The sequence below is a fragment of the Salvelinus alpinus genome, chromosome 30 (genome assembly GCF_045679555.1).
Source record: "Salvelinus alpinus chromosome 30, SLU_Salpinus.1, whole genome shotgun sequence".
NCBI lineage: Eukaryota > Metazoa > Chordata > Actinopteri > Salmoniformes > Salmonidae > Salvelinus > Salvelinus alpinus.
In genome coordinates, this window is record NC_092115.1 from 23,375,662 (window position 1) to 23,400,137 (window position 24,476).

The 24,476-nt window shown below is 42.6% G+C and overlaps 1 protein-coding gene across 6 annotated transcripts in view; it reads right to left on the bottom strand.

Moving 5' to 3' along the window:
- Window positions 1-23,899, bottom strand: part of smg7 (SMG7 nonsense mediated mRNA decay factor) — a 41,530-nt gene extending 17,631 nt beyond the window's left edge. Inside the window, exons 1-21 of one of the 6 annotated variants that reach the window (XM_071376060.1) lie at window positions 23,755-23,899; window positions 21,993-22,024; window positions 21,509-21,626; window positions 21,084-21,216; window positions 19,703-19,874; window positions 19,517-19,588; window positions 19,212-19,362; window positions 18,849-18,984; window positions 16,476-16,638; window positions 16,000-16,159; window positions 15,731-15,801; window positions 15,575-15,635; window positions 15,322-15,441; window positions 14,679-15,096; window positions 14,339-14,480; window positions 14,035-14,174; window positions 13,569-13,805; window positions 12,738-13,091; window positions 8,430-8,576; window positions 7,633-7,719; window positions 7,197-7,353 (exon numbers count right to left, since the gene is read on the bottom strand). In XM_071376060.1, the coding sequence (XP_071232161.1) occupies window positions 7,197-7,353; window positions 7,633-7,719; window positions 8,430-8,576; window positions 12,738-13,091; window positions 13,569-13,805; window positions 14,035-14,174; window positions 14,339-14,480; window positions 14,679-15,096; window positions 15,322-15,441; window positions 15,575-15,635; window positions 15,731-15,801; window positions 16,000-16,159; window positions 16,476-16,638; window positions 18,849-18,984; window positions 19,212-19,362; window positions 19,517-19,588; window positions 19,703-19,874; window positions 21,084-21,216; window positions 21,509-21,626; window positions 21,993-22,024; window positions 23,755-23,780 (3,097 nt within the window). In that variant the 5' untranslated portion in view covers window positions 23,781-23,899. Of the gene's footprint in view, window positions 1-7,196; window positions 7,354-7,632; window positions 7,720-8,429; window positions 8,577-12,737; window positions 13,092-13,568; window positions 13,809-14,034; window positions 14,175-14,338; window positions 14,481-14,678; window positions 15,097-15,321; window positions 15,442-15,574; window positions 15,636-15,730; window positions 15,802-15,999; window positions 16,160-16,475; window positions 16,639-18,848; window positions 18,985-19,211; window positions 19,363-19,516; window positions 19,589-19,702; window positions 19,875-21,083; window positions 21,217-21,508; window positions 21,627-21,992; window positions 22,028-23,754 lie in introns of all 6 variants that reach the window. The other 5 variants (XM_071376058.1, XM_071376059.1, XM_071376057.1 and 2 more) reach the window with 5 other exon arrangements.
- Window positions 23,900-24,476: the final 577 nt, after the last annotated feature.

Genomic DNA, 24,476 nt, shown 5'->3' on the forward strand with positions numbered 1-24,476 from the left:
AAAATTAATCTCTCCAGAAATAAGTCTCTCACTGTTTCCGCCTGTTATCGAACCCCCTCTGCTCCCAGCTGTGCCCTGGACACCATATGTGAATTGATCGCCCTCCATCTAGCTTCAGAGTTCGTTCTGTTAGGAGAACTAAACTGGGATATGCTTAACACCCGGCAGTCCTGCAATCTAAGCTAAATGCCCTCAATCTCACACAAATCATCAAGGAACCCACCAGGTACAACCCTAAATCCGTAAACATGGGCACCCTCATAGACATTATCCTGACCAAATACACCTCTGCTGTTTTCAATCAGGATCTCAGCGATCACTGCCTCATTGCCTGCGTCCGTAATGGGTCCGCGGTCAAACGACCACCCCTCATGACTGTCAAACGCTCCCTAAAACACTTCTGCGAGAAGTCCTTTCTAATCAACCTGGCCTGGGTATACTGGAAGGATATTGACCTCATCCCATCAGTCGAGGATGCCTGGTCGTTCTTTAAAAGTAATTTCCTCACCATCTTATACAATCATGCCCCTTTCAAAAAAATGCAGAACTAAGAACAGATATAGCCTTTGGTTAACTCCAGACCTAACTGGCCTTGACCAGCACAAAAACATCCTGTGGCGGAGTGCAATAGCATCGAAAAGTCCCCACGATATGCAACTGTTCAGGGAAGTCAGGAACCAATACACACAGTCAGTCAGGAAAGCAAAGGCTAGCTTTTTCAAGCAGAAATTTGCATCCGGTAGCTCTAACTCCAAAAAGTTTTGTGACACTAAAGTCCATGGAGAACAAGAACACTTCCTCCCAGCTGCCCACTGCACTGAGGCTAAGTAACACGGTCACCACCGATAAATCGATGAAATTCAAAAATTTCAATAAGCATTTCTCTACGGCTGGCCATGCCTTCCTGTTGGCCTTCCTCCGGCCAACAGCTACTCGCCCAAGCCTCCCAAGCTTCTCCTTCACCCAAATCCAGATAGCAGATGTTCTGAAAGAGCTGCAAAACCTAGACCGTTACAAATCAGCTGGGCTAGACAATCTGGACCCTCTCTTTCTAAAACTATCCGCCGCCATTGTTGCAACCCCTATTACCAGCCTGTTCAACCTCTTTCGTATCGTCCGAGATCCCTAAAGATTGGAAAGCTGCCGCGGTCATCCCCCTCTTCAACGGGGGTGACACTCTAGACCCAAACTGCTATAGACCTATATATATCCTGCCCTGCCTTTCTCCGAAAGTCAAGTTAATAAACAGATCACTGACCATTTCGGATCCCACTGTACCTTCTCCGCTGTGCAATCCGGTTCCCGAGCCGGTCACGGGTGCACTTCAGCCACGCTCAAGGTACTAAACGATATCATAACCGCCATCGATAAAAGACAGTACTGTGCAGCCGTCTTCATCGACCTGGCCAAGGCTTTCGAATCTGTTAACTTGTTATGGCTGCAGGGGGCGTATTGAAAAACTGGAAAATATGTGCCCATTTTCAAACGGCCTCTTACTCAATTTTTGCCCGTACAATATGCATATTATTATTACTATTGGATAGAAAACAGTCTCTAGTTTCTAAAACCGTTTGAATTATTTCTCTAAGTGGAACAGAACTCTTTTTACAGCCCATTTCCTATCCGGAAGTGAGATTTCCAAAATCGATGTCTCTCTTCAAGAGCTTGTCTATAAAAGGGCATGTCACTTAAGACTGTAGAAACACGTCATACGCCTTCCCCTGGGTGTCATGCGGAAGTGAGAGCAGAAATGACTTGATTATCTCGTCCTGGGATTGAACACAACCTCTTGGAGTGAGAGTTGCGCACTTTATTTTTTTTTCTGGGCGCGAAGTAGGACCTGGACTCGGCTCCTGGAAAACCCTCGTTAAAGGTGAATATGATCTCCGGCTTCGATTTTATTTGATACATGTCACAATATCATCCTAAAGTATGTTTTTTCAATATACTTTAATTATATTATTGAAATTTATTCTGGACTTTAGACGTGATGCGACGCAAGAATTTTGTCAAGACGGAGAGGTTAGCTCCACACGGCCAGTGTGCTTGCTAATTCAAGAGGGAAATCGTTCGTTATGGATCCAAAGAAAGACGGTTCTGAACAAAGGACCCCTTGGAGAACATTCTGATGGAAGATCAACAAAGATAAGGACCCAATTTGGGATGCTTTTTCATATATCTGTCGAACTGTGCTATTGCTACCGTTTGACTAGAATCAATGCTGCTGTGTGCTAGCTATTGTAGTAAGCTAATATAACGATATATTGTGTTTTCGCTGTAAAACACTTCAAAAATCGGAAATATTGGCTCTATTCACAAGATCTTTGTCTTTCATTAGCTATCCACCATATATTTTTCTGAAATGTTTTATGATGTGTAATTAGTAGTTGACGTTGGTGTCTGTATTTTCTCTGGCTACTCCCGTGCGATTTCTGACTGTAGCTATGATGGTAGCAGTAATGTAAAACTGATTTATAGCTAAAATATGCACATTTTTTGAACAAAACATAGATTTATTGTGTAACATGTTATAGGACTGTCATCTGAGGTAGTTTTTTCTAGGTTATTTAGGTTGTTTCTAGGTTAGTTAGGTTGGCTTGTGCATGCTACTTGCATCCTACTTGTGCTGTGAAAAATGTCTGTCCTCTTTTTTATTTGGTGGTGAGCTAACATAAATATGTGGTGTTTTCTCTGTAAAACATTAAAAACATCGGACATGTTGGCTGGATTGACAAGATGATTATCTTTCAAATGCTGTATTGGACTTGTTAATGTGTGAAAGTTAAATATTTAAAAAAAAAAATAGATTTTGAATTTCGCGCCCTGCACTTGAACTGGATGTTGTCATAGGTGTACCGGCGTCGGGCTGCAGCCATAACAGGTTAATCACCGTATTCTTATCGGCAGACTCAATAGCCTTGGTTTTTCAAATGATTGCCTCGCCTGGTTCACCAACTACTTTGCAGACAGAGTTCAGTGTGGCAAATCGGAGGGCCTGTTGTCCGGACCTCTGCCTGTCTCTATGGGGGTACCACAGAGGTCAATTCTCGGGCCGACTCTTTTCTCTGTATATATCAATGATGTTGCTCTTGCTGCGGGTGATTCCCTGATCCACCTCTACGCAAACGACACCATTCTGTATAAATCTGGCCCTTCTTTGGACACTGTGTTAACAAACCTCCAGACGAGCTTCAATGCCATACAACACTCTTCTGTGGACTCCAACTGCTCTTAAAACGCTAGCAAAACTAAATGCATGCTTTTCAACCGTTCGCTGCCGGCACCCGCCCGCCCGACTAGCGTCACTACTCTGGATGGTTCTGACCTAGAATAGGTGGACAACTACAAATACCTAGGTGTCTGGCTAGACTGTAAACTCTCCTTCCAGACTCATATCAAACATCTCCAATCCAAAATCGTCTTTCTATTCCACAACAAAGCCACCTTCACTCACGCCGCAAAACTTACCCTAGTAAAACTGACTATCCTACCGATCCTCGACTTCGGCGATGTCATCTACAAAATAGCTTCCAATACTCTACTCAGCAAACTGGATGCAGTCTATCACAGTGCCATCCGTTTTGTCACCAAAGCCCCTTATACCACCCACCACTGCGACCTGTATGCTCTAGTCGGCTGGCCCTTGCTACATATTTGTCGCCAGGCCCACTGGTTCCAGGTCATCTATAAATCTATGCTAGGTAAAGCTCCGCCTTATCTCTGCTCACTGGTCACGATAACAACACCCACCCGTAGCACGCTCTCCAGCAGGTATATCTCACTGGTCATCCCCAAAGCCAACACCTACTTTGGCCGCCTTTCCTTCCAGTTCTCTGCTGCCGACTGGAAAGAATTGCCAAACTCGCTGAAGTTGGAGACTTACATTTCCCTCACTAACTTTAAACATCATCTCAGCAGCTAACCGATCGCTGCAACTGTACATAGTCCATCTGTAAATAGCCCACCCAATCTACCTACCTCATCCCCATATTGTTTTTATTTACTTTGCTGCTCTTTTGCACACCAGTATCACTACTTACACACCATCATCTGCTCATCTATCACTCCAGTGTTAATCTGCTAAATTGTAATTACTTTGCTACTATGGCCTATTTATTGCTTTACCTCCTCATGCCATTTGCACACACTGTATAGAGACTTTCTTTTTTTCTATTGTGTTATTGACTGTACGCTTGTTTATTCCATGTGTAACTGTGTTGTTTTCTGTCGCACTGCTTTGCTTTATCTTGGCCAGGTCGCAGTTGTAAATGAGAACTTGTTCTCAACTAGCTTTCCTGGTTAAATAAAGGTGATATAAAATAAAAAATTATTTAAAAAATGAGTCCATAGCATTTTTTTTTTTTAAATGAGTTCATAGCAGCTTATGCATCCCACTTGGAGAAGGTGAATCAAGCAATTACCAGACGTCACCAACAGCCCACTCCCCTACGTACACCAGAGTCTGATTGTATGCTACACAGAGAGCATCATGCAGACGGGTCAGCCCCCAGTACAGCACTCGGTTACAAGCTTTGGAGAAAGTGCCCCAATACCACCCCACTGGACTTTGCTCCTGAATATAGATTCCAGAGAAGGAAATGGATTGACAACTTGAAACTTCCATTGACTTTACTTTTGAAGTATGCCTGTGGTAACTACCTAGGCAATCTGACATTCATATGGAAGGTATCCTCACACAACAACTGTGTTCATGAGACCAGGCAAGATTCAGTCATCTCCACCCTGAGGAAAGAAATACGAACATACCACACCAGAGCAATGCAAAAAGCATTCCTGAACAAATACGCACATGCTGCCAAAGTGAACTGCTACTTCCTAAGAGAAATGCACCAGTTTGACAGACAAAAGATCAGCAAACAATGGTAAACAGGGCCTACTTGATGAGAGAGTATCCTTGTTCCTCCTTGATGGTGATGACTCAGACCTGATAATGGATTTAAAGAAGCTGAATGGCAAACCACAATCCTTTTGGGATGAAGTACCAAAGTATTTTAACAAATACACAGCTCAGGTCAGCGATCGCAGACATGTTGAGTACTTGTACTTACCTTTTGCTATCTCAGTTGAGGACTTGTGTGACAGCAGAAAAGTGGCTTCCACCAGAAACTAAAATCCCATCCCTGCCTGCATGTGGCAGAAGGACTGTGAAATGTTGTTGTGTGGATGATAAGGCAAGCATCCCTGTCGGAGAACTTGGCCAGCCTATAGGGACCTGTAACAGGCAGATATCCAAGCACTGCTCCTGTGAGTGTGACAGTTCTAGCAGCTGCCAACCATGATTACCATGAGTGGACTTGTACTATGTGTCATGTTGATCCCAGACATCCCAGCATCTCCATCTAGTTCATGTCAATGCCAACCAGCCCCCTTTCGACACACAGTTGAAAATCTCAGCATCCTCAGAGGAGAGAACTACAGTGCAGATGTCTCTCCCAACAAGTCAATCTTGATCACTCAATCTGATGGTGGGGGCAACCACAGAACCACATATGCCTCTGTTCAAGCATGCCACACTCCTGTTTGTTCAACTGGATCTTGACATGCTTATCGCTTGTAAAACAGCTGGGCCAAGCCTGCCGAGAGATTTAATTCCCTTCTAAACTTGGGGCTTCAGGGAACAGCCCTGGCTACCCTAACCCTAGGGAGAAGATGGAAGAATCAAATGAGAAGCACGTGAAGAAGAGTAGCACAATGACAAGCCTAAGTGAAAGAGCCAACAAACAACCAGACCTGAAAGAGGCTTTTGAAAAGAGTATGCACCCTGTTGCAGCTCGTAGGTGGCTGGTTTGTGCACCTGAAGTGGAAAGGAACACACGTAGAAGTACATCAGCCCACAACACAGGAAGACATTGCCAAAATTGCACAACAATTCAACATCATTGATACAGACGTTGACATGATGCATGACCTCAGCAGAAAAGTCCTTGACAAAAAACAGTACAAGCAATTCCAGAACAGTCATTTCAAGATGTCCTCCACATTTGTCAGAAGATCAATTTAAGAACTGAAGGTTTGTGCCTGATCCAACATTGACAGTGGACAAACGTGAGCACCAGACATGTGACGATCTATACAGCCTGGACACCACTGACAAGGATAGTCCTTCTCTGACACCAAATATAGAAAATGTAAAGAGGAGTGCTGCCATGGGCAGTGCAAAGAAGAGAGCGACCATCAACTGTGTTGAATGTGAGAACCCAAGGTGCTTGTATGGCTGGTTCAGAGATTTACAAAGAAGACAATCCATATCACGAGCAGATAGTTGCTTTCAAGGGGCTAAACTGTGGAATGTAAGTGGAGACGCAGTATTATTCAACAATCAGAGTCGTTCCCAGATGTGTGTCCATTGTGGATGTCCAGATGTTCTTGAGGGGAAAGAGGTGGTGAAGCTCAAACAACAATTCCAACCGTCAGGCCAATGAGCCGTGTGTAACCAAGAAGGAAAGCAGTTCATTACGAGAGCTCCAATAAATCTTAAAAAGAAATGAACACCCTAGATACCAGAATAAACAAGAAATAAAGCACAAAACAGACCGTGCTGTTGAACAGTAAAAAGCAGCAGGTGATTGTGCTATTGCCTCTGATCACAGAACATTGTCCGTAATTTTTTATTTCCAGACGAGTCTACATGTTGAATCGCCATGGTTTGTTGACACCCAGTAGGTGATCTACTGCATACGGCCAACATTAGTTATGGTGTCTTGTGAAGATGTTCTTGATTTTTAGAGTTATTTTTATTTTCTATCAGGAATAAAGAAAAATTATAGTTCTCATTGCGTTTCATTTCTCATGGTTATAACACTAACATCTGTATTCTTTTAAGCCCTTCCAAGCCGACCCGGAGCCGGTTGCGGCGCACCACCGACGGAGGAAATGCGCCCGGCTGTAAGTTTTCACATGGAATAATATAACTCTTGAAGCTCGCATTCGGCCCAGAGCCTGTACAAAATGCCCAGGACAATGTGGTAAAGTACTGTTATCCCTTATCCACTTAATGTTTGTCTTGTTTTTTTTTGCTCGCTCGCCTCACTTTTCTCAGTGGAAAATCCATTAAAACAGTGAATCAATTTTGTCTGGCCTAAGCGTGTTAATTAACACTAACAGGGGTGCTGTTGTGATGTTTATGGACAGCTTGGTGTGAAAAGTGGGGGAAAGAAGAGAGCGGAGGCAGGTACCTGAGCTGGCGGGAAGGGATGGGGACCATGGAGTTCCTTCAAACAGGGAGTAGAGAGAAGGTTCCTGGTGAAGCATGGGAGCGTCGGACTTGGGGTTGGGAGCCATGTTCTTCCCATAGGCCTGGCTAAAAATGCTGTTGTTTTGATAGGAACTCTCCTAAACCAAGAACAAAAATACACAATTAGACCTTTGTCATACGATCAAATGCCAGTCACACATACCCCTTTAGTTAACATTAAACATGGCATTTAAAACCCAACTGGTATTTCAGAGCAAATATCCTTAAAAAGAAGCTCAGTGAGACTACATTAACAAATCTGTCTCAGAGTGACCTTAAACCACTGCATGTGAGATGCTGCAGACATTTTCATTTTCAACAAACAGCAGTCAAAACAAGTCTAGAGGCAGGGTGGAGCTTTTCCCATGCATACGGACCTGAATTGGGAACCCAGATAAGGGCATGAGAGAAGACGACTGGCCAATCACCTCAGAGCCACTTTCCATTCTTGACTGATTTGGCAACTATAGGAGAGAGTTGGGGAAAACAGTTACAGTATCAGATGTGTTAACTAATAGCTTCTGATGAATGTCATTTATTCCATCAGCACATTCTCCCAAGTCGACGCTGCAGGTGTTTGTATGTTTGCTATTAATACTGATAGGGTTGCAATTTACACAACATGTAATCCCCGTTACAGTTTGTTCAACCTGATCATGTACAAAAAGCCTGTCTCTCTCATTGTGGATAATGTAGGAATGCCTACAACATTTTACAGGAATCATGCATTGCAACATACACAACATTTAGCCTAATCCTCCAAAAATGCACAGTGACTGCTCAGGTACTGGGTCTATTTCTGTTAACATAGAATAAGGAACAAAACCACACAATCATATCAACACTAGCCTGGAAAAATATACGTACACATTCTGAACTCTTATTTAACATATAAGCCTTACATTATTTAAATGAGCCATAACCCTCCCACTCAACTATTCTACTCACATCCCAGACAATTCTGCTTAAAACTAGTTGTGAAGGTGAATCTGGGCCTGTATTCATAAAGCGCCTCATGAGTACTGACCCTGAATCAGGTCCCCCCCGTCCATGTAATCTTACTCATTATGTTCTAAAACTGATCCTAGATCAGCAGGCTTTATGAATACGTGTCCTGATGTTTAACATGCTGGTTAAGCCAGGGGGATTACATTAAGAGAAATTAACTACGTACAAATATATTTCGTCCTGGAGCAGTACTAAGAGGGCCAGCCAAGGCCTGGTAGAAACCATGAGGCTTAGTAAAGGCCAGCTCTTCCTCCTCCTCAAAATCTGATATACTTTTTAACAGGTCTGGAGGCAGAAGAGGGGAGCTCTTGTCCTAGTGAGAGAATGAAGCAAAAAAGGATGGAAGGAAAAAAGAAAGAAACAGAAAAGGTAAGCCAGTAAGAAATAGGTTGGCAAAGCGATAAGTTAGCCAAAGATGTGGAGAAGCCAGTAAAAGGTAGTAAAAAGACAGGCCTAGTTTTCCAAATATACAGAAATACTTTACACCAAGCCCTGTCGTCACACTGGGTTTATGAGTCTAATTTACCAAAGGTATTATATAAGCCCATACATTGCAGTTGGAGTTGTTCAAGCATAACAATTTGACACCAATATAAGATGCTGGAGATTAATCATACAACCAGATAGTATTACAACTTTCAAATTCCTTCCTAGTCAAGTCGACCACCTTAGAAAAAATGAAAATGAGGCCAAAACAGAAGTGGGAGGAACCTGCAAGCATTATGTCACACTACATAAGAACATACAGTTGAAGTCGGAAGTTTACATACACTTAGGTTGGAGTCATTAAAACTCATTTTTCAACCACTCCACAAATTTCTTGTTAACAAACTATAGTTTTGGCAAGTCGGTTAGGACATCTACTTTGTGAATGACACAAGTCATTTTTCCAACAATTGTTTACAGACAGATTATTTCACTTATAATTCACTGTATCACAATTCCAGTGGGTGGGTCAGAAGTTTACATACACGAAGTTGACTGTGCCTTTAAACAGCTTGGAAAATTCCAGAAAATGATGTCATGGCTTTAAAAGCTTCTGATAGGCAAATTGACATCATTTGAGTCAATTGGAGATGTACCTGTGGATGTATTTCAAGGCCTACCTTCAAACTCAGTGCCTCTTTGCTTGACATCATGGGAAAATCAAAAGAAATCTGCCAAAACCTCAAAAAAAAATGTAGACCTCCACAAGTCTGGTTCATCCTTGGGAGCAATTTCCAAATACCACGTTCATCTGTACAAACAATAGTACGCAAGTATAAACACAATGGGACCACGCAGCCATCATACCGCTCAGGAAGGAGACGCGTTCTGTCTCCTAGAGATGAACGTACGTTGGTGCAAAAAGTGTAAATCAATCCCAGAACAACAGTAAAGGATCTTGTGAAGATGCTGGAGGAAACAGGTACAAAAGTATCTTTATCCACAGTAAAACGAGTCCTATATCGACATTACCTGAAATGCCGAACAGCAAGGAAGAAGCCACTGCTCCAAAACAGCCATAAAAAAAGCCAGACTACGGTTTGCAACTGCACATGGGGACAAAGATCGTACGTTTTGGAGAAATGTCCTCTGGTCTGATGAAACAAAAATAGAACTGTTTGGCCATAATGACCATCGTTATGTTTGGAGGAAAAAGGGGGAGGCTTGCAAGTCGAAGAACACCATCCCAACCGTGAAGCACGGGGGTGGCAGCATCATGTTGTGGGGGTGCTTTGCTGCAGGAGGGTCTGGTGCACTTCATAAAATAGATGTCATCGTGAGGAAGGAAAATGATGTGGATATATTGAAGAAACATCTCAAGACATCAGTCAGGAAGTTAAAGCTTGGTCGCAAATGGGTCTTCCAAATGAACAATGACCCCAAGCATACTTCCAAAGTTGTGGCAAAATGGCTTAAGGACAACAAAGTCAAAGTATTGGAATGGCCATCACAAAGCCCTGATCTCAAACCTATAGAAAATTTGTGGGCAGAACTGAGAAAGTGTGTGCGAGCAAGGAGGCCTACAAACCTGACTCAGCTAAACCAGCTCTGTCAGGAGGAATGGGCAAAATTCACCCAACTTATTGTGGGAAGGTTGTGGAAGGCTACCTGAAACGTTTGACCCAATTTAAACAATTTAAAGGCAATGCTACCAAATACTAATTGAGTGTATGTAAACTTCTGACCCACTGGGAATGTGATGAAAGAAATGAAAGCTGAAATAAATCGTTCTATTATTCTGACATTTCACATTCTTAAAATAAAGTGGTGATCCTAACTGACCTAAGACAGGGAATTTTTACTAGGATTAAATGTCAGGAATTGTGAAAAACTGAGTTTAAATGTATTTGGCTAAGGTGTATGTAAACTTCCGACTTCAACTGTAGCTCCCAATCGTTTGCTCAAACAACCAACAAGTATGGTCAGTCCAATAGCAGATCTTTAAAACCTACATGCTGGACATATTTCCTGTGGGTCCAGGACAGGATTTCCGAAGCATACACCAGGCCAATAAATGAGTCCAGCGAGACCCAATGGACTCAAATCCAACATTTAGTGTCGAGTAGGCTAATGTACCCTTCAGCATAGGCATCATATAACCCAATACGCATCCTCTCAGCACTTTCTTACAACAGTTACACCAAATCGTAAAACACACTAAATTGTAAAAAAAATAAACATAAGCTAGGTTTCCATCCAATTGGCGACAGATGATTTTCATGTGAATATTCTAAAATCCGCATTAAAAACAACATGCGCATTTTACCACCAGAGATGCGTTTCCATCAAATAGACTTGTTGAGGATAAAAGGTTGTGCGTGATGACATAGAGCACATAAAAATACCTTCTACGGTTAAATTCCCATGTATCGAATTTAAAAAAAACAAGTTAAACGGGTTTCCGTTGCATTTTCAACTCTGATGGTTTTCGCACAAAAAATGTTGCGTTAGATAGCAAGTGTGTCCACTCTGGTATTGGCAGGTGCGCTCTAGCCAATAGCTCGCAGATACAGTGGGGATAGGCCTTTACACGGAAACCAAACCGGTTGCGCTCGTGCGCCATCGTGCATACATTTATTTTGTCCCCCTACACCAAAAGCGATCACGACACGCAGGTTAAAATATCAAAACAAACTCTGAACCAATGAGATTAATTTGGGGACAGGTCGAAAAGCATTAAACATGTATGGCAATTTAGCTAGTTAGCTTGCACTTGCTAGCAATAGGAAATAAGAAATAGGAATGACTTCTATTTTACCCCTTGGTAACGCAGACGCTCGTTGGCGTGCGCGAGCAGTGTGGGTGCAATAATTGAATAACATGGATTTCTACATTTATTTTGCGACGCACGCGACATGTCCTGTCTGGTTAGCATGTTAGCCAACATTATGAGATTATTATGGACAAAAGAGCAAGATAATTTTTATTTGTCAAATGACAGCCAAGCAAGCAGTGATGATCATGTCACCAGAATAAGACCCTCGATATTTATTGGAAAGGAGCATCAAGCTCATCACCTTGTACTTTCACAACTTATTTCATCTGTAGCCTAATAAACTGCATACTTTCCCGACGTAGTGGGAGGACCACGTGCTCGCATGACTCCAAGTTTACTTCAAATATTGATTCTATAATTATTATTATATCGCACAAAGCATTTCCACAGACATCACAATTAATTTTAATAAAAATATCCCACCTTGTCTAGCATATTTAAAATGTTAAAAAATGTACCCCCTTTTCCTCCCCAATTTCGTGGTATCCAATTGTTAGTAGTTACTGTCTTGTCTCATCGCTACAACTCCCGTACGGGCTCGGGAGAGACGATGGTCGAGAGCCATGCGTCCTCGGAAACACAACCCAACCAAGCCGCACTGCTTCTTAACACAGCGCGTATCCAACCCGGAAGCCAGCCGCACCAATGTGTCGGAGGAAACACCGTACACCTAGCGACCTGGTCAGCGTGCACTGCTCCCTGCCCGCCACAGGAGTCGCTAGTGCGTGATGAGACAAGGATATCCCTACCGGCCAAACCCTCCCTAACCCGGATGACGCTAGGCCAATTGTGCGTCGCCCCATGGACCTCCCGGTCGCGGCCAGCTGCGACAGAGCCTGGGCTCGAACCCAGAGTCTCTGGTGGTCTCTCAGCCTTAGACCACTGCGCCACCCGGGAGGCCTAGCGTATTTTGTTTTGTCGACATTTGGAAAGTTTACAGGCAAATGTTCTGTTTCAATCACGACTGTCATGACTTTTATACAGCATATACTTTACTCACATAAAAAAAGGTTGGATGGAACTGGTTATAGAAACGAGCATAAGACCAAACCTATTCCACAACCTTTCCTTCTCCTTAAACTCTCCATTCCATAATTTGCAGCGTTTGGTCCCAAATGGAACCTGGTCAAAAGTAGGGCACTAAATAAGGAATAGAGTGCCATTTGGGATGCAACTTAGGTCTAGGTGGTTGAGGAGTACACCAAGACTCACCTCAAAAGGAGGCCCTCTGGGTGTGTTGTCCTGGTCTGGGTGGAAGGCCCCAGGGGGCAGCCGCTTGCCCATCCTCTCCCCCACCATCGGTCTGTTATCCCCCATGCGGTAGGAAGGGTCCCAGTAAAAATCCTGCATTTTCACATCCGGGTACTTCATCTTCTTGTCCATGCTGTTCTGCTGGGGAACCGTCTGCATGGCGTACTGCTGTTGCTCAAAGAGCTTGAGGGGTTCCTGGGGGCTTCCCATGTAGTAGGGCTGCTTGACAGGCATCTGCATGGCCTGCATCTTCTGCATGGTGGGCTGGGTCTGGTGCTGGCCCCACATCTGTCCAGCCTGATCTACCTGCATGTACTGTTGGTCAGGAGGAAAACAGGACACTTGTCAAAAAAACATCCCTGCAGTACAACACACTAAAACAGTCCATCTATGCAGGAAAAACATGATGCCCGTCATACAAGTTTCAAGTTGCAATGCAAAACAGTAAAGCTGCCTCTAACAGACAAGCTCATTAATTCCGGCAGAATACAAAAAAAAAGTTTTTTGTTACCTTCATTTAACTAGGCAAGTCAGTTTAGAACACATTCTTATTTTCAATGACGGCCTAGGAACAGTGGGTTTACTATCTTGTTTAGGAGCAGAACAACAGACTTCCCTTGTCAGCTCAGGGATTCGATCTTGCAACCTTTCGGTTACAAGTCCAACGCTCTAACCACTAGGCTACCTGCTGTCATCAGTCCTGTAAATAACCATTCTGGCTCTCAACAGACTGGACTGATGTTATCTATTAGTATCTTACCAGTCCAGAACCATTGTGATCTATAAATTTACCTGCTGCATCCCTGGATGGTGAGGTGGGCTCTTGCCCAGCTGTACTGGCTGCACAGGCTTGGTGGGTGACTGCTGCTGTTGGACAAGAGCCTGGACCTGGAGCTGCACCTGCTGCATGGTCTGGGAAGGCTGTTGCTGGGGCTGGCCCTGGGGAGCCCCTTGGTTCATCGCCCCCGGCACTGACGGCCTCTGCTGGCTGTATGGAATGTGCGACGGCTTCCCAGCCTGAACCTGCACCTGCTGGATGCCATGAAAAATACTTTTTATGGTATCGTTTTTTGGTTCCAAGCACATTTGTATATGTTTGCACAAGAGGATCAGGGGGTGGTTTTCCAAATTAAATATAGTCCTGGACTAAAAGTCATTTTCAATGGAGATTCTACATTAAAAGTCCATTTAAATCCAGGATTAGGCTTAATCTGTGTCCGCTATTCTGGCCCTTAGACTTGAGCACGTCTCCCTTTACCTGCTGGGCACCGGGCTGCTGAGGGTGGGAGGCCGACTGCAGGAACGGCCCGGGGACAGACATGCCCGTAGAGAAGGTAAAGCCGGGATTCATGGAGAACGCCACGGGAGGAGGGATCACATAGGCCGGAGGGGGGAAACCTGGAAAGATCAAGTTAATTTAATTTATTCACATGGCAGAATACAATTGAACTGCAAACAGTTTCAACATAAAACAGAGAAGGTTATTCACTACTCTTAGATCTAAAAAATCTTTTAAGTGTAAAATGTTTAATTCTAGGCACTGTGAGAGGTGGTGCTAGTACCTTGTCGGCTGGGCAGTGGAGGGAAGGCTCCCGGGTGGTGGATGGGGATGAACTGGGAGGAGCAGGTAGTCTGGGTCTGAGTGACTGGAGTCTTCCTGGCCTCAGACACTGGCATCTTCCTCATATCCGACTGGGCTTTCACCTGCATGAAGACACACAAACTCAGTCAGTAAAGTACTTTAGCCTTCAACCACAGTAAACATGTCTGAATCCCAAAGGGCACTCAGTGGGCCTTGGTCAAAAGTAATGCATTCTATAGGGGGTAGGATGCTATGTGGGATGCATACAAACAATCACAGGATATATCCCAACTTAAAGAAAAAACATTTATTTGTTTGACCTGTTTCCCTGCGTCTGCAGCTTTCTCATGGCTGTTCTTCTTCACCTCACTCTTCCTCTTGCCATCCCTCTTCTGCTCTCCTTTTCCCGGCACTCCGTTGCCTTTGCCGAAGTCCCTCCGTTCCTTCCCTGCCTCCTTCTGGTGGTGATTACGGCTAGGCTCCCTGCTCTGCTCCCGGGGCTTGATGTTCTCCTTGAAGGTCACCACGGGCCTCTCGCCGATCTCCAACACGCTGTTCTGGGTCTTGCCCATGGACAAGACTGACTTCAGGCCCATGTTGCCCTCGTTGGGGGTCTGCTCACTGTTGGAGGACTCCTGGAGCACAGGGGCATCCTTCTCCTGGGGCTCCTCGATGGCCAATTCCTCGATGTCGGTGATGAACAGCAGCAGGCCATCGCTGACTTTGTACTGAATCAGCCTGAAACATAGTACACACAAGATTACTTTATTATCCAATGTACATGGGAGTCCAAAGCAAACTTGTCTTCTGCTTTATTCCAACCCCTCCAAAACACACAGGCCTTGTGAAATACTGTTGTATCTTTTAAAAGTAAGCAATTATTCAAAGATGGAAACTGCTTTTATATTGTTGTTATGGATGTGGTAGTTCAAAACAGTAGTGGGTAGAGAGAGGAAGACTCACCCTGGCTGGTTGTCTGCCACCCATTTCCCCAGGCTGATGAGCCTCTGATGACGGGCACGGACTGGCAGACCCTCCTTGTCCACAGCAACACCCTGGTGTCCTTTAGTGAAGTCAAGGGTCCTGGAAAAGGAGTACACCAAAACAGACCAGGGTTAATACAATAAAATATGGAACATGGTATGCACACAACGACACATTCTATATGGAAGAGAGGCTGAGACAAAAGGGGATGTACTGTATGTACTGTATGTACCGTAGCGCTGGCCTGAGAGCCAAAAACCCCTGCAGTTCAAACTCCTCTGGAAGTGGAGTTACTGGAAGAGAGAGGTAAGGGACATTATTTAGAGACAATCAACAAAAAGTTAAACAAATTTGTATATCAAAAGCAGAGATATCGAATGGCCATTACTTGATGCACAGGAAACATCATCTTCCTTTGGTTGGAAACTGTTCAGAATGGACACCAGCCAAGGCCAAACACTAAGGTGAAATAAGAGCAAAATCTTGTTTAACTAAATGCAGACAATACAAAACCACATTCAAAAGTATTACTGCTATTGCTAAGATATAAAAGAAAAAAGTCCAAAACAAATAACACGCTACAACACCAGACAGGCAGAATGTATCTAAACACCTAGAGGGCAAACAGTGACATTGAAAGAGAAAAGATACACATACTACTGTCGTCTGTCCACGGCACCATCCTGAAAAACGGTAGGTCGTAGTTTGAGCCAGTCCAGGGACACCTTGATGGCTGGCAATGGACATTCTCCCATGATCTCCTCTCCTCGGTTCATATTCAGCAGTGCTCGGCTACACATGACACCAAGAAATGACACTGTGGGAAAGGAAGAGGGCCTTAAAACACCAACAACAACCTGGCTCCTTGAATCGTTCCAATTCCACAGAGAGTGAGGTCGAGGAAAGAGTTACAGATAACCTGCTAGTGGGGCCGTGAGAAAGCACCCTGCAGTTGACACAGTTCAATCTAAGATAACTGATTTGGTAACATCGATCTGTACTTCCAGATTATTTTTTAAAAAGCAAGTAAAACTCCAAATCTAAAAACAGCAGTTGCATAACCACGAACAGCCATGTCATTCACAAGGTAAGTTGTATCGTGCATATTGAGACAATTGGAGTTGAGGACATACTGAAGAGACCGAGAAGTTGGAACCAGCCGATTTGCTCCTCGGAGCTGAAGCTCTGGTCGTCTGTTTCATTTCCGAAGTCCCTCAGATGGTGCAGCTCAAACATGTTGATAATTGTGATGTGGACCAGCTGCTGGGAGCTGAAGGCTTTCTGCAGAATCAGCCGCTACAAAAAAATCAAGGGTGTTTAAGCTACTTTCATATGGAATTGAGGTAGCTTCAGACGTCTTCGGGCAGTTTCCTGGACACAGATTAAGCCTAGTCCTGAACTAAAAAGTACTTTCAAAGAATATTCTCCATTGAGAATAGTTAAGTCAAGGACTAGGCTTAATCAGTGTCCGGGAAACCGGCCCAAAGACTTTCATAAAATGGTACATATCCAAGACCACTCTATTATCTACGCTTACAGACAGACCTTACAGTATGATGCCTATTCATTTTTATTTTTTTAAAGTAGATTTTTAAGATCTGCTAATATTTGTTTCAAATCCAATTCAGTCTTTTTTTGCCACATTCTTGCCGGGATAAGCTTTTCTAAATCGCCAGTGCACGGCAAGTTGGAGTACATATGAGCCAATGTCTATTTGAATAAATCCATTGAATAAACACCATCAAAGAAATCAATTATTAATTTGTTTTAGGCAGGTCTTAAGAAACATAAGACCAATAAAAAGTATTCAAAATAATAGAATGCCATATTTAGCTTTTAACTATGTTATTAGTCTGTGCGGCCTGATGAAATCAATAGTTATTTAAACAGACAAGACACACTTAGGCTACCCTGATCACAGTCACAGATTTTATAGTAGGCTATGAATATAAATGAAATATAACACAAAACACAACTTGAGTCACGGCAACGTGTGGAACCGCTGTCATAAAAAAAGGTCATATTTTAAAAACAGAGCCCAAGCTTTTCAGATCCCCGTTTCATCTCTTTCCTACCATCACTCCACTTTGTTAGGGAGCAGGGTCTTACACCGAGTATCCTCATCATGATACCGATAGAAAATAATAGCAATCTATATTTTCCAAAAGCATGTGAGTCTCATGTTCATATTTCACAGCCTACGTGGGCTTTTAGACAGTTGCCTATACGTGATAGAGCAAAATAATAGGCCTACTCTTGATTTAGGCTGCATGCTAAATGTTTCTGGTCAGTGATAGATGAGCAAACAAATAGATGAGCTTTACCACCTCCACGTATTTGCCCAGCCAGAGAATTAACCAAATATACAGACAGATTCAGTGAAACAAAATCACATTGATTGATTAAGTCACAGGCATTTGGTCAGGAGTAGGCCTAGTCTACTAAGCAACTGAAGAGCAAAATAATCCACTTGTTAAATTATATGGAACTAAAATAAAAAAAGACAACAATTTAAAAGATTTAGCTGAACAGGGTTTATATAAGGAAATCAGTCAATTGAAATAAATTCATTAGGCCCTAATCTATTGATTTCACAACTGGGCAGGAGCTTAGCCATGGGTGGGCCTGGGAGGGCATAGGCCCACCCACAGGGGAGCCAGGCACAGCTAATCAGAATACGTTTTCCCCCCAACAAAAAGGGCTTTATTACAGACATAAATACTCCTCAGCAGCAGCACCCCACCCCCCCAACTTGACAAGATGATCACGAGCAGCACTCACCTCAATTTAGATAATATTTCCCCAGGCTAATTGTAGCCTAAACAATATCCAAACAGCGATTCAGTAAAAACGAAATATATTTATTTATTTTTATCTGACATTTTTTGATATATCAATACGATCGAGTCCCCACGCATGTCTCAAATCAGCGCTGAAATAGTTGCCCACACGCAGGTATAGGCTATTGCTTCAAATGCATTATAACAATTGGATAACTTTGGAAATTTCAGTAAGCAACAATTTGATGGCTTCAATTGCATTAGCCTACTTTACTCCAATATTTACGTAATTCAGTGATATTTATTCAAACGGGAATTATATATGGATCCATCCAGTTGAGGTTAAGAAAACAGTACATGAGTGGGCTATGCGAAAACATGGGTGAAGGGACATGCCTTGCAAAGTTTAGAACTGCCAGGAGGATAGTAGTAACGGGCGCTGCCTAGCAACCATCCAAGACCTTAAGAGCCAAGTGTGCGTGCCAATGCTGCCTCAGCATTACAGATACATTTCATACTAAGCCGTAAGCAGAACATTACCGCAATCATGACTAGGTCATTAGGCAGAAATAAAATAGAGGCTTTGTCGCCAGTAATAGCTTTCATCTATAAAGAAAAGTCTGCAAAAATTTGACAGGATGCTTAAGTTGGTGGCAACACGTCTTGGTTTGAAAGGTGTATATCCTTAGTTCCCCTTCACAAAGTATGCAAGGATTTAAACTTTACCTGAAATTGTTCTTCCAGCTTTTCTCTCAGGTTGTTAAGCTTCTCCAGGCTCTTGCTCAGGTAAACGTGACCATGGAACTTGATGAAGGCCTTGATGAAATCTGACACACTCCACTTTGTTTTGACCTCATCACGGCTGAAGACGAGACAGGGTTTCAGTATACATGGAACAACTTTAACTCCTAAAGTCCATACACCGTAAACCAGCTGGGTGGTATCAACACCAGTTAAGATGGAAATCAAAATGCTCATTAGTCCCATCCCAAATGATGGTTGATAAAGGTGGGAAAATAAATAAAGTTAAGCAAAACATCTTCAAAAGAGCAGTTGAAATGAGGCTACAATAAAAATGCTCAATGATACCTTTCAACAGCTTTAGCGAGAGCTTTCTGCAGGTTGGTGGAGGCTGCAGGGAAAGGGAACTTGACGGCAATGCTCCTGCAGTAGTAGAATATCGTTGTGAGGTGGTCCCCTTTAGAGGAGGCCAGGATGGCCAGCTGATTGTAAGGCTGACCTGTTGGAAGAGAGACATTGACAGATCAACAGGTTGACAGAAGACTTCATATACTGAAATGATTTCACCGTCAGGTGAAAGAAAAAAGCACATTAATGCTGTGTGTGTCAGTAAACAAATACTGTACAGGAAAACTTCTGTATAAAGTACTTACCATTTGAAGGGACAAGTTGAGCTGCGTGTCTGTAATAGGACTCCGCTTGGCTGGTTTGGTTGCGATACCGTGCTGGGGGGGGGGGGGGGGGGTAGCATATAAGCAAAACTCCTCAAAGCATTGCTTTGACCACAAAATGATCTGCACAGTTAAATTATTTTGTAGCGAATATGTGACAACACTCACCGATGTCTCCGAGGTGGACGAGACAATGCTGGCAGATATAAGAGCAAGAGCTGGGTTGGGGTTTTACAATGGCGCTGGTGTTGGTCTGTTTATTGCTGATAATTCCAAGCTGAGATGACTTCACACGGCAAGGCAAGTCCACGTTGAACACGGTACACAGCTCCTGTAGTAACTGTTAGAGGCCAGGATCAAGTATTATTAAGAGCAGCCGAGTTCTGCGTCATTTTCACATTGTAGATCTTCAAATATAATTGAATGTGTAATGTGTTGACCCCAGTTTTGAAACATGTCTGTCCTGACTTCTGTTATTAAATGTCTGATGTATGAATGCTGTTCTTTTGTATATAATGTTTTCACGTTTAGACAGGAAGCTACAAAAGTATCGGGACAGTGACATTTCTTGTTGTTTTGGCTCTGTACTCCAGAACTTTGGATTTTAAATTATACAATGACTGGAGTTAAAGCTGCCAGCTTTAATTTCGGGGTATTTTCATCCATATCAGGTATATATAGTCCCTTCATTTTAAGGTGTATTTGTGTATTGTGTATTAAAGTAGTAAAAAGTGTCAGTATTTGGTCCCATATTCATAGCACGCAATGAATACTTCAAGCTTGTGACTTATGTTGTATATTGTTCCCTGTTAAAATAAACTTAATAAATAAATACATTTCAAACATCATTTGAATTTCTGATGAACATACATTATCCAGTGCATTCGGAAAACATTCAGACCCTTTGACTTTTTCCAAATTTTGTTACGTTAGTCTTATTCTAAAATTGATTTTTTTTTTTATTCTCAATCTACACACAATACGCCACAATGACAAAGTTAAATTTTTGCAGCATTGAAGGTCCCCAAGAACACAGTGGCCTCCATCATTCTTAAATTAAATACGTTTGGAACCACCAAGACTCTTTCTAGAGCTGGCCGCTAGGCCAAACTGAGCGATCGGTGGAGAAGGGCCTTGGTCAGGGATGTGACAAAGAACACGATGGTCACTCTGACAGCTCCAGAGTTCCTCTGTGGAGATGGGAGAGCCTTCCAGAAGGACAACCATCTCTGCAGCACTTTTTTATATACACACACACATACATTAAGTTTTTTGTTTGTTTGTTTTTTGCTTTGTCATTATGGGGTGTTGTGTGTTGATTGATGAGGGGGGAAAAACAATTTAATAAGTTTTAGAATTAGGCTGTATTGTAACAAAATGTGGAAAAAGTAAAGGGGTCTGAATATACTGTGTGTATGTGTACACACACACTTGTTTTTATGGTTATGACATTTTATTTTCATAACTGTCTTCAACCATAAACATCGGTTACGCAGTTATATGGCAATTGTGCCAGCCCTAGTTAGGCTACGTTGTAGTTGCAACTTACTTGTGTGTAGAATCCACTAGCTGCCTCGAGAAATAGGGACAGATTGGCCTGCACCTCACTTCTATTGGGGTTGGCTCGGTTCTTGGCTTGACTCTGTAGTGTTGTTATTTGATTTTTAAAAGCATGGTTCCAGCTGAAAAATAGAGGAAATCAAATACCTTTTAGTTTAATCAAACAGCTGATGATAATCAATCTAATTCCAACAATAGAACAGTTGTATTGTGCTTGAACGCAAGCTGACTCACTAAACTTATCTACCGTCTTTATAGTTGTCTTGCAGTCTTACAAATATAATTGTATAATTGAGGACCATCTAATTGTTAGGAAGCAAGACTAAGACCCCTAGACCTAGCAAGAGAAGCGATAGTAGTAGGCAGGCTAATCGGTTTCATAACATAATCAATGTAATGTCAACTGGGGCTTACAGATCTTGCTCCACTTTCTTGTCCAAAGCATACTCCAGATCAGTCACCAGCATCTTCTGGTACAAGTCCTGAAGCGCTTGCCTTGAAGTCCAGACCTCTGCTGCACCAAGCTTAAAATCTAGGGGAAAAGATGACACTCACTGATCTTTTATACACTTCAGATGGATTACGGTACAGACTAAACCACTAGAATGAGATTATATTTCTATAGGCTAAACATCCTTCATCAAATAGGCCTACAACAGTGAGACTATTCATAGATACCATGGGATACATATGCAGAATATGACAAATTAATATGCAATCCCTGTCCCTGTGGGGCTTATCAACATCCAAAAACAGACAAGTATAAAAGCTTTCAAGAACAAAACTTTCGACATTAAGAGAATATATTATCAAAAGCAATACTGTCTGCAATTCATACTCTATATGCAGGGGTTGTGGATTAAAACAAAGCAAGCCCAAATTTGAGGTGTGAACATACCTGTCATGTCAGCCTTCAGGGCCTCTGCCTGCCTGCTTGGTTGTAAACAAACAAAAGAGGCGGCAAGCTAAGTCAATCAATACAGACCCACTGAGAACCACATCTTACAACGCTACCTAGTATAAACCATAATGAATTAAAATCAGTGTATTGGATATTTAAAAAGATTAACATGAAAACTATGGGGATTAAAGACAGGGTGTGCTAGTCCTCTGCCACTAATTCCTAAATTCAATCAAACATGTAACAGGAGATTGTATTTGTGGTTTGACATGCTGGAAAGGGATAGGCTAAAAACTACAGATACTACTAGTTTCAATGGAAACTGAGCACTATTTGCCAGAAAACAGGAGGATACATATGTTTTCGTCTTATGTAATATACTACTTCACATGATCACATCTTTCCATCGCCAATAGACTGCTTTATTGGATTACTATGCATTCAAATGATACAATACTACTGGTATCTCGTAAACTAAGCAAGATTGGCCATATACTGTTGTTATTATCCTTCATCTGTAGCTCAATGGTCGGGCTAGGGATGAAGAATACTAATATACAGGGCTCACGCTACCAGTGTAGGGGGTGAAGTGTTTCTGCTCCTGTATTTCTTAAACCACGATTTGCTCTAACATCCCAATATCTGTTAACCAAATATTAGCCAATTCCTCTCTGATATAACAAAGGACCTGTATATTTTCATAAAAACAGCAAATTATTGGTTTCATTTCGTGAGACATGCACAGTGAAGTGTCCACCCTGCAAACTCGCACTCAAACAGGCCAAACTGGAATGCATGTATACCAAATTTAATCTAGCGTTAGCCAAAAACTGTCACCAGTCGCTGGCTGGCTACGATTTTAGATTGACTATAGTGGATGAATCTATGGTTACATTTGGCTTGCTGATTTTACTTGGCGTTTGATTTACAACATCCTTGCCTGGATAATCCAATGTCACTGACACTAATCTGAGCTGCTAGGTAACGTTTGGCTAAAGCCAAGGCCCATGTAGCCAGCCATTTAAAAATATTATTGTTAGTAATCAATGTGGACAGAAAGGTTCACTGCAGTGACTAACGTTAGCTAACTAATACAGTTTAGCTAGTTAAATGGTAGACATCCGGACTCAGGTTGACATCCATTAGCTAACTAGCTACCAAGCTAAAAACGACATGCCCTGCAGGCTAACGTTAGCTAACTACCAAACAAGGGCAGGGGTGCTACTAGGTTAGCTAGCTAACGGCAGCCTATGATTAAACTAGTTATCCGTTCGCTAAGTAACGCGCTCGAGAATTAACTTAGTAACGTTAGCTAGCTATCCATTTTCCTTACGACACATACTACTTCCATTCCTTCGCTATGGAAATAACCATAATGGTTAGTAAAAACTTGGCTAACGTGTTATCGTATCGGCCGAACAAGCTAACGTTAACTAGTTAGTCATCCTAACGTTACCCGCGAGCTCGAAAACGACTGTGTACTTTAGCTCACTAACATGCTAATAACTGACCCTAATCACAGTCACATACGTTTTTTACAAGAATAAACAACAAGGATGGCATCTTTAGTGAAATTTCGTTCAAATAGGTAACGTTAGCTGCTAGCTCAAATAACGCGTTTTCCTGTTGTGCGTTGCTAGCTAACGCTGCTGGCTAATTAGCTAGACAAAACGGACATTTATGGCGATAACACAAATAAGACTAAGCAGTAGGTGAGAAGAAAAAAAAAAACGTATAAAATGTAGAATTTCAAATTTACCGTAAATATTGGGCGCAGAGGTTCATCCTGTCCGATCGCCGGTCTTTAGACAACGACTGGTCCAAAAGCAAGAGCTACTCCCGGCGCCATATTGTTCGTCACTCTGTCACTAACAGAGCCACCGGCCCAGTTGCTGCGTTCTTGACAACTCTGAAACTCAAAAACCTCTGAGTTAAAAATTTGCGTACGGTATTTGTGTAGAGCTTCCTATTGGTTGATTCTGAGACTTTCCGAGTGGGAAACTCTGACCTAATCCTTCAACGAGTTTCCAAGTCGGAATGTCCGAGTTCCTGAGTTGTTTTGAACGTGGTAAATGTACACCATGCAAATTGTGAGCGGCACAAGGTATGGTCAAGTTTTGTTTCAAGCCAGTGAGTCTGCTTCGCGGTCACACTGACTTACAATAATATATCCATTCTGATCTCAATTGCCTTGGGCGGAATTAGGAAAATTATCAAAATGTACCTAGCCTAACCTAGGCTAACTAGGTTAACCTAGGTTAACTAAGAGGTTAATTATAGGCTATACTAGAATGGAATCACCCAGACATTTACAGTTCGATTGCCTTTTTCACATCACAAGTCGAGTCAACTTTGACATAAGGGTCCTGACCTCTTGGCAGATATATTAGGTCTATGCTCGTTCACAACAGGGAGGTTGCAATACTGCACACAGCCAACCCCAATGCGAACAGGGGAACACAACAGGGGATCACAACCTTA